This window comes from Talpa occidentalis, unplaced genomic scaffold (assembly GCF_014898055.3).
Source record: "Talpa occidentalis isolate TD23 unplaced genomic scaffold, MPIMG_talOcc4v2.1 talOcc4.7, whole genome shotgun sequence".
Classification (NCBI taxonomy): domain Eukaryota; kingdom Metazoa; phylum Chordata; class Mammalia; order Eulipotyphla; family Talpidae; genus Talpa; species Talpa occidentalis.
The window spans coordinates 105,790,420-105,803,634 of record NW_023605083.1 but is presented as its reverse complement, the minus strand read 5'-3'; the positions used below and the strand labels follow the sequence as shown (position 1 = coordinate 105,803,634).

Here is a 13,215-nt window from a genome sequence, read left to right as displayed (position 1 = left end):
GGTTTCTTTGCAGGTTCTGGGTCAATATGGGTGCCTGAGGGCAGGACAAGGAAGGGAATTGGGTCAGTTGGCCCCAGAAAGGTATAATATTCCAGTTCTGTTTTTGCATTGGACTAAGACACTCAAACAATATGAAGGTAGATCCTTTTGTACACTATGTGCACACAGGGTCATCCCTTGTGGGACACAGACACAGCACAGATAGGGGGCTAACCTGTTAGTTGCACGGGCTGGAGTCCTGCTCCATCACACACACTCACTAGGCAGCTGGTTACAAGTCACTGCTCAGTCCCTGGCCCTCTGTTTCCCTAAAACGAGAGGAAAGGATCAGATGGCCTGAGAGGTTTTTCCTAGCTTTCACAGACCACCATTGTATGTCAAGGCTTGATTGTGCGTGTAATTCTATTTCAGAGCCAAGTGTCTCTGACCCACATAATAGGAAGTTCTGATGGAAGGATTATGATGGAGACATGGCTTTAAGTCACTCCTGCAGCTACCTAGACCCCCATCTGATATTCACTTTCTGTTCTCAGGACACTTCACACTTGCTTGGGGCTTTAAGGAGCTGATCCAATCCCTAATCTAATCCACATGACGACTCTGGGAGAAGAGACACTCTGTTCATTTGAATGAAAGAACTGAGATTCCAAGAGAAAGACTCTTCCTGATGGCAGGCTCCTGACACACAGCACCTCACAACAGCCCTTCAAAGTGGACAATATAACCTCCTTTCACAGGCGTGGAGGTTGAGGTCCAGTAAGGCAACATGACATTCCTAGAGATACTCTGAAAATAAGTGATGGAGCCCCACTTTTCTGACGCTGGACTGCTTCAGTTCCCCACTGTATTATGCTGCTGCTGCTGCTATTTACAACTTCCCCGCAAGATGCTGAAGTGGAGCTCTTAGCATCACAGCTATTCTTCGCATCACCCTTTCATGGTGTTCCCCAAGCCGACCTGCAAGCCTTGAAAGTCATGTCACCTCCTCATGCCTGTTTCCTCATCTGTAAAATTGGGGGTAACACCCTGCTTCAATAGGGTGATAAACTCCTGTTGAAAGGATTAAGGCAGATTCTGTCTGTAGAGCATTTATCTGAGCGCAGAGATGAGGTCCTCAGTAATTACTCATTCTTACTGCTTTTGGAAACTGTCATTTGTCCCTATTAAGAACAGCAGGCAATTCCCTTCACCCCAAATCAAAACACAAAGAAACAGTCTACATTTTTTAAAACTTTTATTATGAAAACATTTGGCATCAACTACATTATCCATGTCTCCTCTACAACAGAGAAACGGTGACGGTGGACCATCCCCTTGGGGGACATGTGTCCTTTGGCAAAATGAACATAAATAATGGAAACAACATCCAATAGGATAATACAACACACAATGGAGATTAAATTAAGAGAAGGAACGAGGACTACAGGGGAGGGGCCATCTTGCTGACCGGCTTCGGGTTCAGATGACCTTCCCTGGAGACCCTTGGCTTCCAGCCCAGAGTGGCTCAGTTCAGTTCCAGGTCACTGACATACTCCTGGACCCAGGGCTCAGTGGGGTTGGCGCAGAGTTGCTTGCCCCTTTTGGTCAGGAACCTGTGGGATGGGTAGACAGATTAGAATCCACGGAACCTGGTAGGGCATCTGGTAATGCCCCTTGCCTGTGGTAGCCATCTCCCTCTGCTTGGCCACGCTTCATGCTGGATAGCGTTAGTGCATGGAAAGACTCTCCCTGGGGTGGTGCTGGAACTGGGTTCCCTGTAACTCCACCCCGGATCTAGCTCATCCAGAGTTGCACAGATGAAGGGCCAATGAGTCCTCCATCAATTTGGCGTATCTCCCCATTCCCTGCTCCTCCTAGCAATGATTTTTCCATGTGCATGTCGAAGCCTGATTTAAGAAATCAGCCCACTTGTCCTGTAATTTTTTTTGACCTTCCAGGGTTCCTGACTTCAAACGAACTTCCTCCCCATAAATCAATGTTCCTTCCTTGTATCCCGCCCCACCCCCTTCAGGACTCAACAGGCGACCTGTTCCTTGCTGCTTTGTTAGAGGGCTACAGTCCTGAGACCCGCTTCCTGACGGTTTGACCCACATCTCCCCACCAAGAGGCTCCCTTTCCTGATCCTGCCCTCACCCTTGCCTCCCAGAGCACCTGGGTTGATACTCACACCACAGCTGGCTGGGAGCAGAGGCTGCTGGTCTCGTAGTAATCCACCACAAAGTTGCGATTAAGTTTCCGTGAGATGTAAGAGAAGCAGCAGGATGTAGGCGGGTCTGAGCCCACTGGAAGGAAAGGCTGGGATGAGATGGAAGCTCTGCCGGGAGTTGTTCCTTCTATTTATCAGTGTTCACTGGACAGCCCAGTGCAACCACCAGATCCCCAAATGTGATGCCTATATCCAACCACACCCACCCTGAGTAGGAGTCTTATTCTGAATAGAAGATCCTAAGAGAAGATCATGAAGGAATTCTAGAATATTGGAGCTTGATTGGTCCTCAGAGCACATGTCTAATTCCTTTCATTTTACAGATGGGGAAATCAGGCATAGATAACAATAGACTTGCTTTTAAAAGTCTACTGATTGCTGTTTCTTAAGAAACAACTTGGATATTGCTGAAAGTCTACTAGACTACACTGAACAGTATATTACTTGGCACTTTTCCCAGCTCCCTTTTGTCCCATTCCCAGATGCCACCCTTTGTATCACCCCTAATGAGAAACACAGACACTGCCTACACTGTGACTCTAGAAGAAACAGCTGGCAAAGTGGACTTACTTGGTGCTGAGAGTGCTGGAGAGCAGAAGGCAGCCAGGAGCACGAGCAGAGAGAGGGCAGACACGTAGAGCTTCATGGTCTTGGCAGAAAAGAGGCTTTCCTGGAGCTCAGACTAGAGAACCTAGAAGCTTCAGAACGCAACTGTGCTCTGTGCCAGTACTGAGTTGGGAGCCCCATTTTATAGGAGCTCTGAGACCTGGGCCAGAGGTTGGGTCCCGGCAGGGCAAGTGGAATTTCCAGGCTAGAGATGATGTCATGGAAACATGGACAAAGAAACTAAAGCTAGTTGAGAGTGAGGAGTTCTGTCTGTGTCATCAGAGAGGAAAGTGGAGGGAGGAGGAAGGAAGAAGAAGTGGGCTGCACTCTAGAGGGAAGTGGTACACCAGAGACAGTGACCGAAACTGGGGAGAGAATTGCAAACCCAAGAGGAAAGACAGAACATCTACATCTGCCAGAAGGCACGTTTAGGTGTGAATTATGCTGCTGTGTGTGGCTGGCACCTCCAGAAGCCAGAGGCTTCATGTTTATATGTCATTCTTTCCAGGGTGGCCTCAAGCCTGGCCCCAAGAAGGAAGGAGAAGTCAGGACTTCATGTCCCATTCCTGGGCCTCTTTCTGCTGTGCTGAGAGTGGCTCTGGCATCCTTATGTTTCCTTGGGCATAAAGAAAGGGCCCAGCATTGGGTGTGCAGAAGGTCCCAGCAGGACAACTCAGGAACATTTATCATGTCTACCTATGGAACATTTACTATGTGCCAGACACAGAGCAAGCTGCTGTGTGCAGCTCTGTGCCAGACACAGAGCATCACTGACATCTGATCATAGCATAATCCCAAGCAAAGGCATGGTTATTCTCAAGGCGGGAAGGGGAGCCGAGAGCAGAGCAGAGATCATTGATAATCTCCAGTCTTCAGCTGCTGTGTGGCAGTGCCAAGAGGTGAACAGAATTGCATTCGACAGTGAAATTTATTTTCTTTCCACCCATTCATCTCCAAAGCCAATGTATAATGTGACCACTAAAGTGAAACTATTGACCAATAGCTACTACGCAACACAGAAGGATCCATCTTATTAGAACTAAATTTAGAAGAGGCGTTTGAGTCAGACTGTCCTGGAACCAAGTTCACTTGGGCCAATAATAGAAAAGGAAAATGAAATCAGCAAGAGTCAAGTTTGGAAGGCCCAGATAAAGAATGTTCCTCTAGTATTAAAAAAAAAAAAAGATTTGGACACCTAGCAATGAGTTGACCTATGCAAGAGATAAAATATGTGATCTAAACACGTGGGTGTTTCCCAGCCAGTCCATCGGGGATTCTGTGTGTTCAAGGAAAGCCCTACCTGGTTCAGCAACTGCTGCTGACCTCAAGGTAACTAGGTGAAGCTTACAAAGGCCAGGAAACACATTAGTTCATGAAGTGGGACAAGGCAGAGCACTTTGGATGGCTGAATCAAGTCTGTCCAACTTCAGCTCGATCCCTCTGACCCACCTGCTTACCCTTTGACCAATGGCGCTCCCTGCCTCCTCGATGAGAAAGAGGAATGAAAGGGAAAAGGGAAAGTCAGACTTCCTGGATGTTGTGATGTGGGATTAGAGGGGCCAGAGCAGCATCTTAGGTCCACAGAGTCACTAAATAAAGTACAATATCACTCCATTCACGCGCATTGTACTCCTTTCTTCCTTTCTTCATCATTTTTTTTATGTGAGCCTTACTTCAAATGTCCTGATCTTCAGTAAGACCCCCCCCCACCTCCAGTTCTAACAGTTTATGATCCCTGAAATCATATATGGTAGTTTCTCTCCTGGTTGTGGTGTTTTTTCTTCATGCACAAGGACCTTGCTGTAAGGGAAGGGGGTGTGTCTTGTGTGCCTTGGGATCTACACTGACTGTGTTCTCCATGTCATTTCCATTCAACCCAACTTAGTAGTCACCTGCTCTTGGACAGGAATACAGAGTTGAAAGATGCCCTCTCCCTAAACTCAAAGACTTCTTCATGGAGATGACAATGACAGAAATATCTATCCCACAAGTTGGAACTAGGTAAGTGTCAAGTCAAAGATAGGAACAAAATGTCAGAGAACCCAAAGGATGGAGGAGGTTACAGATAATTCCAAGTTAAGTCAAATTGTATGCTAAGGAGGGGAGCCCTTGACATGGCAATCTCTTTCGAAATGAGGGGGGCATGCAGAACTTCGAGTTCTAGAGGGATTATGAAAATACCTGTCTGGGGCATCAGAATGATGATAGAGAAGAACAGTTGATTAATCTGCAATTAGGCACACAATGAACTTGACTGTTGATTTTTGCCTCCTGCCCTTGACTTGATCTTTGACTCAGGGAGGTAAAATGTTTTATTCATGAAGGTTCCCAACAATAATGCTGTGTACACAACAGTGAAAAAGTACAGAGGAATTGTGTCACTATATTTAGCCAAATTTATTATTTCCAAAGTTTGTATGCTGAGGCCATTGCTAAGCAATAGTTGATAGAGGATAATAAATGCCTCTCAAATACATGACAAAAAAGTTCTCATCTCTAGAGAGCCTTCCCTGATCTCTCTTTCAATTAAATTCTTTATTTCTCATTGTGCTCCTAGAGTCCAGAGTTACTTCCATCTTTTCACCTATAATATTTCTACCTATTTGGTTATCTCTCCCTCTATAATGTAAACTTCTTGATGTAGAAGTTGCATGATGCTGCTATCTCTGTGTACACAGCACACGCTCCATAAACACTTGTTCAATAAGGATCCACAGGTAGCCCAACTACTAATCATAATGGAACATAATAGGTAACATGGACTCAGGAGATGAACTCATGAACTTCATTTAGCTAAATGACATAAGAATGAACTGGGAATTCTGACATTCTACTCAAAATATAATTCCCCTTTCCTAAAGGGGTGGTAATTCCTTCCTGCCTCTTGCCCTCAACCCACACACTCAATAGTTTTGTTATAAGGAAGACTTTTTGAGGAACTTGACTCTTTCCACTAAAGGAGTGACAGCAAACATTTGTTTCAAGGGCTCTGTATGCATTCTATGTACCACCCCTTACTTGATAGGAGAGAAATCCTTCACTTTCCCTCTCTCACTGCAGGCAGAATCTGCATCTACAGCAAAAATATAAGCTGACAAAGGTCCTGGTACTTTTTCTTTCCCCCAGCATATCCACATCCATGGTTTTATCTGATTTCAATCTGTTTTTCCGTTGTACAGATTAGAAAGAAAAGCCTAAGGAAGTTAAAGAACTTGGTCAAGGTTACACAGGATGCGAGCCAAGACCCAAGGTCATTCAGCACTTAGTCTAGTGATGACAAACTTCCAAGTGTGAGCATCTGAGATTGCACATGTAGGGTCTCTGAAGATATCAGAGTCTCAGAAGACATACAAAACTGCTGAGTTTGCGTGAGTTTTGGGAAGACCATTAGGTGTTGGGACCAAAAGCATAAGCATCTAAGAGGAAGTTCTGGAACTAAGTTTGAGCATTTCTTGCAAGTAAATGTTGAGACTGGACAACCAAGATGAGCAGGAACATGTGGTTGTTTTGCCAAAATAATAGAAAAAAGGTAAATTCTTTGGTCTTGTCAATATGGAAGCAAGAAACTTGGGGGAAGTGGAGCAGAAATTGGATTGTAGGTCGAAGAAACAAAAATAAATGCAGGGTTCCTGATGGAGTCTGGAGGGCAGTGAGCTGGTGGGAGCTGTTCATCAGTTCATCACCAATATGCCTGAGCCAGTCCCAGTCTTCTTAGAGGGGGAATGGGCCTTCATCGCTTGCCATAGCCTGCTCTTTGGCTGCAGAGGGCAGAGGATGCTAATTCCTGAGGGAGGGTTAAAGTCTCACCAGCAATTGGTAGGTTCAAAAAACCTTTTCGCATTCCCTGTGAAGCAGCTATCTTCCTTCAGTATGCTTATACCTATTTCTGGCTCTTTCTAGGCTGGTCACAGGGGATAGCCAGCAAGAGAAGAAAATAATACTGTAAAACTTAATATGGAGTAACTGTCATGTGACAGGCACTGTGTCAGATTTTGGAAGGTTGTCGGGAAATGTCAAGAATGTGATGTCTGATCTTTAAAAACCAATTATATTCATTTGTTTTTTCTTAATAAAAAGTACATATGGTCATTCTACAAAATTTAGAAAACATACGAAGGTTTAAATAAGAAAACAAAAATTACCAAGCATTCTGTAGATTGTTTCATATTTTACTAGTTACTAAACAATCTTTTTTGGACTAATATATCTTACTATTTTTATTACTTAATATCCTTCCAGGTCATTATGACCAAAATTTGTTACCAGGACAATTCTAAGTGTCCTGTCAACCAGCTTTGTTTCTTTTCAGTTATTCCCATCATATGGGATAGGTTTTTTTTTTTTCCACTTAATTGCATGGATAGTATTTTATTGCATGGATATGCCAATATTTTATACTAAAATTTGTATTTAACCATTGGTGACTTATGTCAGTCCATTCAGGTCATTCTAATTTTTCTTTATTAAAAATTGATACTTGAGACGCCCAGACCTCTCCTGTCTCCCCTGCTGCTCCCCTCAGCAGTGTATTTCAGTCAGTCTGCCTGTTCTGTTCCCCACTCTGTCTCTGGTGAATCCTCTCAACCTCCTGGGCATCTGGCCTTTGCCCCGGCTCTTGCATAAATAAATAAAAAAATCTTTAAGAAAAAAAGCTTAACAGCCAAAGTTCTGTTATTCTGATGTAAAATGTCTTTCAATTTTGCATTTTGCATGTCTTTGAAAAGTAGAATCCATGGTTTTCTCTCTTTTTCTTAGAAAAGATTCCTAAGGAATTGCTGCGCTGTCATAAGTTATATCCAGGGTTACAGCATTTAATGCTACCCTGTGAATTCCAGGAAAGGGAAATTGTGCTCTTCCAAACTGACACCTCATTCATAGAAAGCAGAAAAGAGAACCTGCACTTTTAAGGAATTACATGTAGTTGGGAGGGCTGACTCTTGGTTTCCAGGATGTCTGAATGTGGCAAGAGATGAATGAGGCCAAAGAGGGAGGCAGGGATCAGGCTACAGAGAAGTGTCCATTTCATTCTGGGAACAACGCAGTTCTTGAAGGGTTTTAAAACAGAGAGAAAGACAGAGGCTGATGTACTCTGAGCAAGAACCTGGTTGGCAGGACATTTAGTGTCCCGGAACATCAGTTTACCACCTGGGAAATTTCCAAGAACCTTCTCAACCAACGCCACCTCCCTAAGACTCCCTTACATTAATCATTCGACATTGGCATATTAAGCCCATACTTTGCAAACAAGTCTGTTATTTTCCAATCCAAGTAAAAAACACATATAACAAAGGCTAAGATGTAGTTTGGAATTGAAAAGTTTTACAAATATATAAATACTATGATAGAATTTCATGTTCAGTAAAGCACCTTTACAGAAAAAGAACAGTTACAAGAAATAGTGTCTGTGTCAGATAATTCATCATGTTATAGTCATCGTGTGCTAGGATTTGGTTTAAATCAACCAAATAGAAATGGTGTAAAACCAACAGGACCAAATATTTGAAGAAAAATGACAGCAATAACCAATGAGAATATTACGGTGGATTCACAGTGGTCCATTATCAGAAAAGCACTTGCTTCAGCAGTTTCCACTTCCTTTTCTCACTCTCCCCAAACTCTCAGTAACTGACTCATGAGTGTGAAGGGGGTTCCCCAACAAATGAATGAAAGAATGTAAGTTCTAGGTCGGGGCAGAGGGAGTGCGGAGAGGAGACATTGTCTGTAGTATAGAGTTTCCAGTGAAACAAGCGATAAATATTCCTTGATTTGGAATTGACAGTAACAAGGGAAGAGATCTGGATGCTAAAACCTCAGTGAACTTGCCATTCCCCCGATCTTGCCTTTACTTCCCCCTCAACCTCTCGACCAGCATTACACACAGCATTACATCACAGAGATGGGCTGGAAAAGGAGCCCCGTGTTTTAAGAGAAGGACAGGATTCCTAAGGTGTGGTCTTGCTTGTCTTGTCTTATTTCCTCTCTTGTTCTAACCCTTTTAGAGGAAAGTCAAAGTCCTGGTTTGCCCCCAATTCAGCCTCTTCATTCTTTTTTTTTTTTTTTTTTTTTTTTTTGTGGGACCCTCGCTGGTGGCCGGGGATCGAACTGGCGCTGCAGAGGCTGCAGGCAGCCTCGCAACCAGCGCTCAACCGCTGCGCCACCAGGAGAGGCCCGAGCCTCTTCATTCTTATGTGCTCATGCTCAACTGTGGTGAAGTTTTCCAGTCCCTACCAAAGTTCCATCCTTTTGAGAAGCCCTCCCCTACCCCTCCTAGGACGGGAGGGAGGGCACTGCTCCTTCCTCGTGGCATTCTGAGCTTTCATTTATTTTTCTCCTAGAAATTTGAGCACTTGGGCCTCCCCAGTGGCGCAGCGGTTGAGCGCTGGGTTGCGAAGCTGCCAGCGGCCTCTGTAGCGCCGGATCCATCCCCGGTCTCCTGGCAAGGGTCCCACAGGGCGCGCAGACCTCTCCTGCCACGCTTGCTGCTCCCCTCAGCAGTGTTCTTCGTCAGTCTGCCTGTTCTGTTCCCCGCTCTGGCTCTGGTGAATTCTCTCACCCTCCCACGCTTCTGCCTGTACCCAGTGCTTGTATAAAAAATAAATAAATCTTTAAAAAAAAAAAAAAGAAATTTGAGCACATTTTGCTAAAGGCTGCAGCTACAAGTTTATGCAGTCTACCTGGATGCCCACAGCTGGGCATCCAGAGGACAAAGAACATTAAAAAGAAGGAAATCTATTGCTAGTTATAAAATGTGACATGTTCTTATTAATTACATAACAATAAAAATTAAGGATGAAAATAAACATGTAGATCTGAGAAAGTAGACCCTTTCATACCACCAAAATTATGAATTGAGAAATAAGGAAATGGCTTTGCATAGGGCACTATTTATGTAACTATCTCACAGGTTCCTAAAAATAGTTCAGAGAAATGAAAATCAAAACTTCATTTTAGCAAAGACCATTAGACTGAAACTTTAGTACTTTTTATCAAAAATTTCTTTCAAATTAAACAGTAACAATAGCCAACTTTCTGATTGGTGATATAAATGTTTTAATACACAATGTGTTCCTAAATTTGAAGGCTATTCATGAAGGCAATACATCTCACTTTAAAAAAAATGAGGAAAACAAGAAAATTAATCACCCATGCATCACACAAATAAAACTACTAGGGATGTTTGGGGCATTTAGTTTGCCAATGCCTCTTATATTTTTCCATGCCTAGCATTTATTTTTTTTTTCCAGCAGGGTGGGAAAATATATATATTTTTTTCCAGTGGGGTGGGAAAAAAAATAAAATATATATATATATTTGTGTGTGCATATATACACACATATTTGTTTGTGGTTACAATATTTGTCATATATATACATACACATGCATATACATACATTGTTTTCCATCTTTGTTTTCCAACTGATATTTGATTATGCTACTTTATTCATAACCCATATCATTTATTTTATTATTCCCTGATACAGGGCATTTTAGGTTTGTTGAGTCTATAGTTATAGATGATACTGGGTCAGATGTCCTTATGTTGAAGATGCCTCCATATTTGGGTGTTTCTTTAGAACTCTTTCCTGTAAATGTGCTGTCTCGATTAATGGGTACATATATTTTTATGCTCCTGACTTATTAATACCCATGTCTAATGAATTGCTATGATCCTCAAGTAGTGTTTAACCCAAGAGCCCTGGTCACTCAGTGACTGTTTGATGACTGCACAAATAAAGGAAATGTGGTCTCATGCTTCGGCTGCTCTAGCAGGGATTCCTCCATTCAGTTCCCTGCACTCAGGGGAGGCTTGCGCCACAGGGTTAGAGCACTGAGGAAGCCCAGAAGCTTCAGTGGGGTGGAAAGAAGCGGGGTTGCAGAGTTCATGTACAGACCAGTTCTTATGAGAAAAGACTGCCTAAGAATAGTCTGGGTCACCCACATGCCCCCTTCCACTTCTCACAGGGGAAACCATTTCCTCACAAAAAGCCAGAACAAGTCATGAGTTGTGGGCTGAGACTTAGAGCTCAGAGAAGCTATTCTTGGATATCCTCAGCCCCTGTGGTTGCCTGAACCCCCGAGTTGTGCAACACTCAGCATGACGGTGCCCCTATGCTTAAAATTTTCCCTTCTCACCCCCAGATTCCATTTCCCCAGCCATCAGGACTGCCTATATAAAGCAGGGGAGGAGGCTTCTCACTCCAGCAGGACGCCAGCACAGCACAGACCCGGCCTGGGTTTGTCTCCACCAGCACTAGAGCCCACACTCCACTGACTGAGCACCATGAAGGTCACCGGAGCTGCCATCGCCCTCCTGCTCTGCACCATGGCCCTCTGCAGCCAGGTCTTCTCAGCACCACGTAAGTCTATGCTGTTGGTGTGGCCACAGTCAAACCTCACCAGCCTTTCCTATTTGTCTGAGAGCCCAAATGCCTTGGCCTGTCTCTTTCATTTCTCCTTTACTTTCCACCTTGATAAAGGGGTCTGAGCTATCCTTGTCCTCAGATTTCAGAATGGGGTGAGGGAGTTACAACCCAATTTTATGAATGACAAAATAGGCACCTAAACAAATGCATTTACAAGAGACAGACTCCAAGGCTGGTTGCTCCCACTAACTCACCCTGGGTCCCCCCAGAACTCTGTCTCTCAGCTAGTTTAGGAGAACTGTCCAAGGTTGGTCTTCCGCTGCAGAAAGTCTCCCTTTCCTGCAGGGAGGTGACGTAAGAGAATAGTCTTCTTGGATGTCTGGGTCACAGAGAGAAAGAGAAAGAGGAAACAGAGAAACAAGGAGAGAAATGGATATTTCTAGACAAAAATGTCCCATGCCCTCCAACGACCTTGTCTCTCTGCCCACTCCCTGAGCAAGGATGTCTTCCTATGCATCTTCTTCAACTCTTGGGGATCAGATCTCAGACCTTGCTTTTTCTTCTTACCTATGACTCAGGTTCATTCTGTCGCTTCCTCTACAGTTGGTGCTGACACCCCGACCGCATGCTGCTTCTCCTATGCCCTTCGGCAGATTCCACGCAAATTCATAGTCGACTATTTTGAGACCAGCAGCCAGTGCTCCAAGCCCGGTGTCATGTAAGTGCCAGTCCTCCTGCCCACCTCTGGGACAGAGGGAGGGCCTGGAGTGTGGACAGCACCCAAGGGCACAGACAGGCTAGTGGCACTATCCTGGAAAGGCCCAACCTTCCAAGCCTATCAAGTACGCAGGATCCAGGCCTCTGATGTGACCCACCCAGGGGCTTGCAGAATCAGGCATCTGGTCCAGCATAGAAGGGAGAGAGGGGAAGGAGGAGGGAACAGAAAGATCCTTTGAGGAAGCCTAGGAGTCACTGAGATAGGCAGAGGACTCCTGAGAAAGCAAGCAGGCCCTGAACTGCCCAGGACAGAGTGGGGTGGAGGGGTTACAGTGTGCCCAGAATTCCCTGCTGGATTTCTCCATGTGTAATCCTTCTGCCCTTCTCCACAGCTTCCAAACAAAAAAGAACCGGGAGGTCTGTGCCAACCCCAGTGATGGCTGGGTGCAGGAATACATCATGGACGAGGAGCTGAATGCCTGAGTGGCCTGGAAGCTTTGAGAAACCCAGTGACCTCAATTGGGCAATTGGAGCAGGGGCCTCAGCCTCCATAGCTACCTCTTCTGTGGAATGGTTGTTGCTAAACAGCTACACTCTGGGAACTTCTTAACTTGAAATTTCAACTTATTTATACTATTTAATTTTTGTAATTTATTTTCAGTCATACTATATTGTGTTTGTTTTGAGACATTTCAGGATACCTTCACCACCCCTCCCCCTTCACTCACACTGTGAGTGGTTGATTGAGTGACTGTCATTAGCTTTTTCTAAGCAGACCTGATGCCAAAGCCACCAGACTGACAAATATGTATTGGACGCTTCTATTCAGGGCTGTATTCAGGCTGGAGAAATAATAAAGATGCTTTTTTAAAAAGTAAACCAGCATTGAGTTTGGTTTTGTTTGGGGGGCAAATCAGAATCACTGGTTGAAAGGGAAGACAGGCAAAGAATAGTAAGATGAGAAATGGAGGGAAATTGGGAAAGATGGAAGGGCAGCTACCACACAGGAGCCACAGTTCTAGAACATTGAAATTATGAATATTTTATAAATCAGACCATAATGTACACGATTCTAGGGAAATTCATTATTTGAATGGATACCTTTAGGAGGAACATTAGCAGTGCAGATTTATGATAGCTCAAGTTTTCTTAATAACAGTTGCTAACATATTGAAGTTTACTCTTTTTATGCATTATCCATTTAATCTTATCAATGGAATAATACTGGTTAGGTCCTATTAATATCCTCATTTGACAGAAGAGTAAACTGGGGATCAGAGAAGCTAAGTATCTTGGCCAAAATCACACAGCAGAGAAATGGTA

The 13,215-nt window shown here is 44.1% G+C and overlaps 2 protein-coding genes across 2 annotated transcripts; one reads left to right on the top strand and one right to left on the bottom strand.

Moving 5' to 3' along the window:
* Positions 1–1,238: 1,238 nt before the first annotated feature.
* Positions 1,239–2,977, bottom strand: LOC119231141 (C-C motif chemokine 4). The gene is made up of 3 exons (XM_037492807.2): positions 2,777–2,977; positions 2,168–2,282; positions 1,239–1,592 (listed from the first exon to the last, which is right to left on the bottom strand). The coding sequence occupies exons 1-3, from the start codon at positions 2,850–2,852 to the stop codon at positions 1,505–1,507; spliced, it is 279 nt and encodes a 92-aa protein (XP_037348704.1). The 5' UTR covers positions 2,853–2,977; the 3' UTR covers positions 1,239–1,504.
* An 8,049-nt stretch (positions 2,978–11,026) lies between these two features.
* On the top strand, positions 11,027–12,541 carry LOC119231184 (C-C motif chemokine 3-like). The gene is made up of 3 exons (XM_037492849.2): positions 11,027–11,169; positions 11,779–11,893; positions 12,285–12,541. The coding sequence occupies exons 1-3, from the start codon at positions 11,094–11,096 to the stop codon at positions 12,373–12,375; spliced, it is 282 nt and encodes a 93-aa protein (XP_037348746.1). The 5' UTR covers positions 11,027–11,093; the 3' UTR covers positions 12,376–12,541.
* Positions 12,542–13,215: the final 674 nt, after the last annotated feature.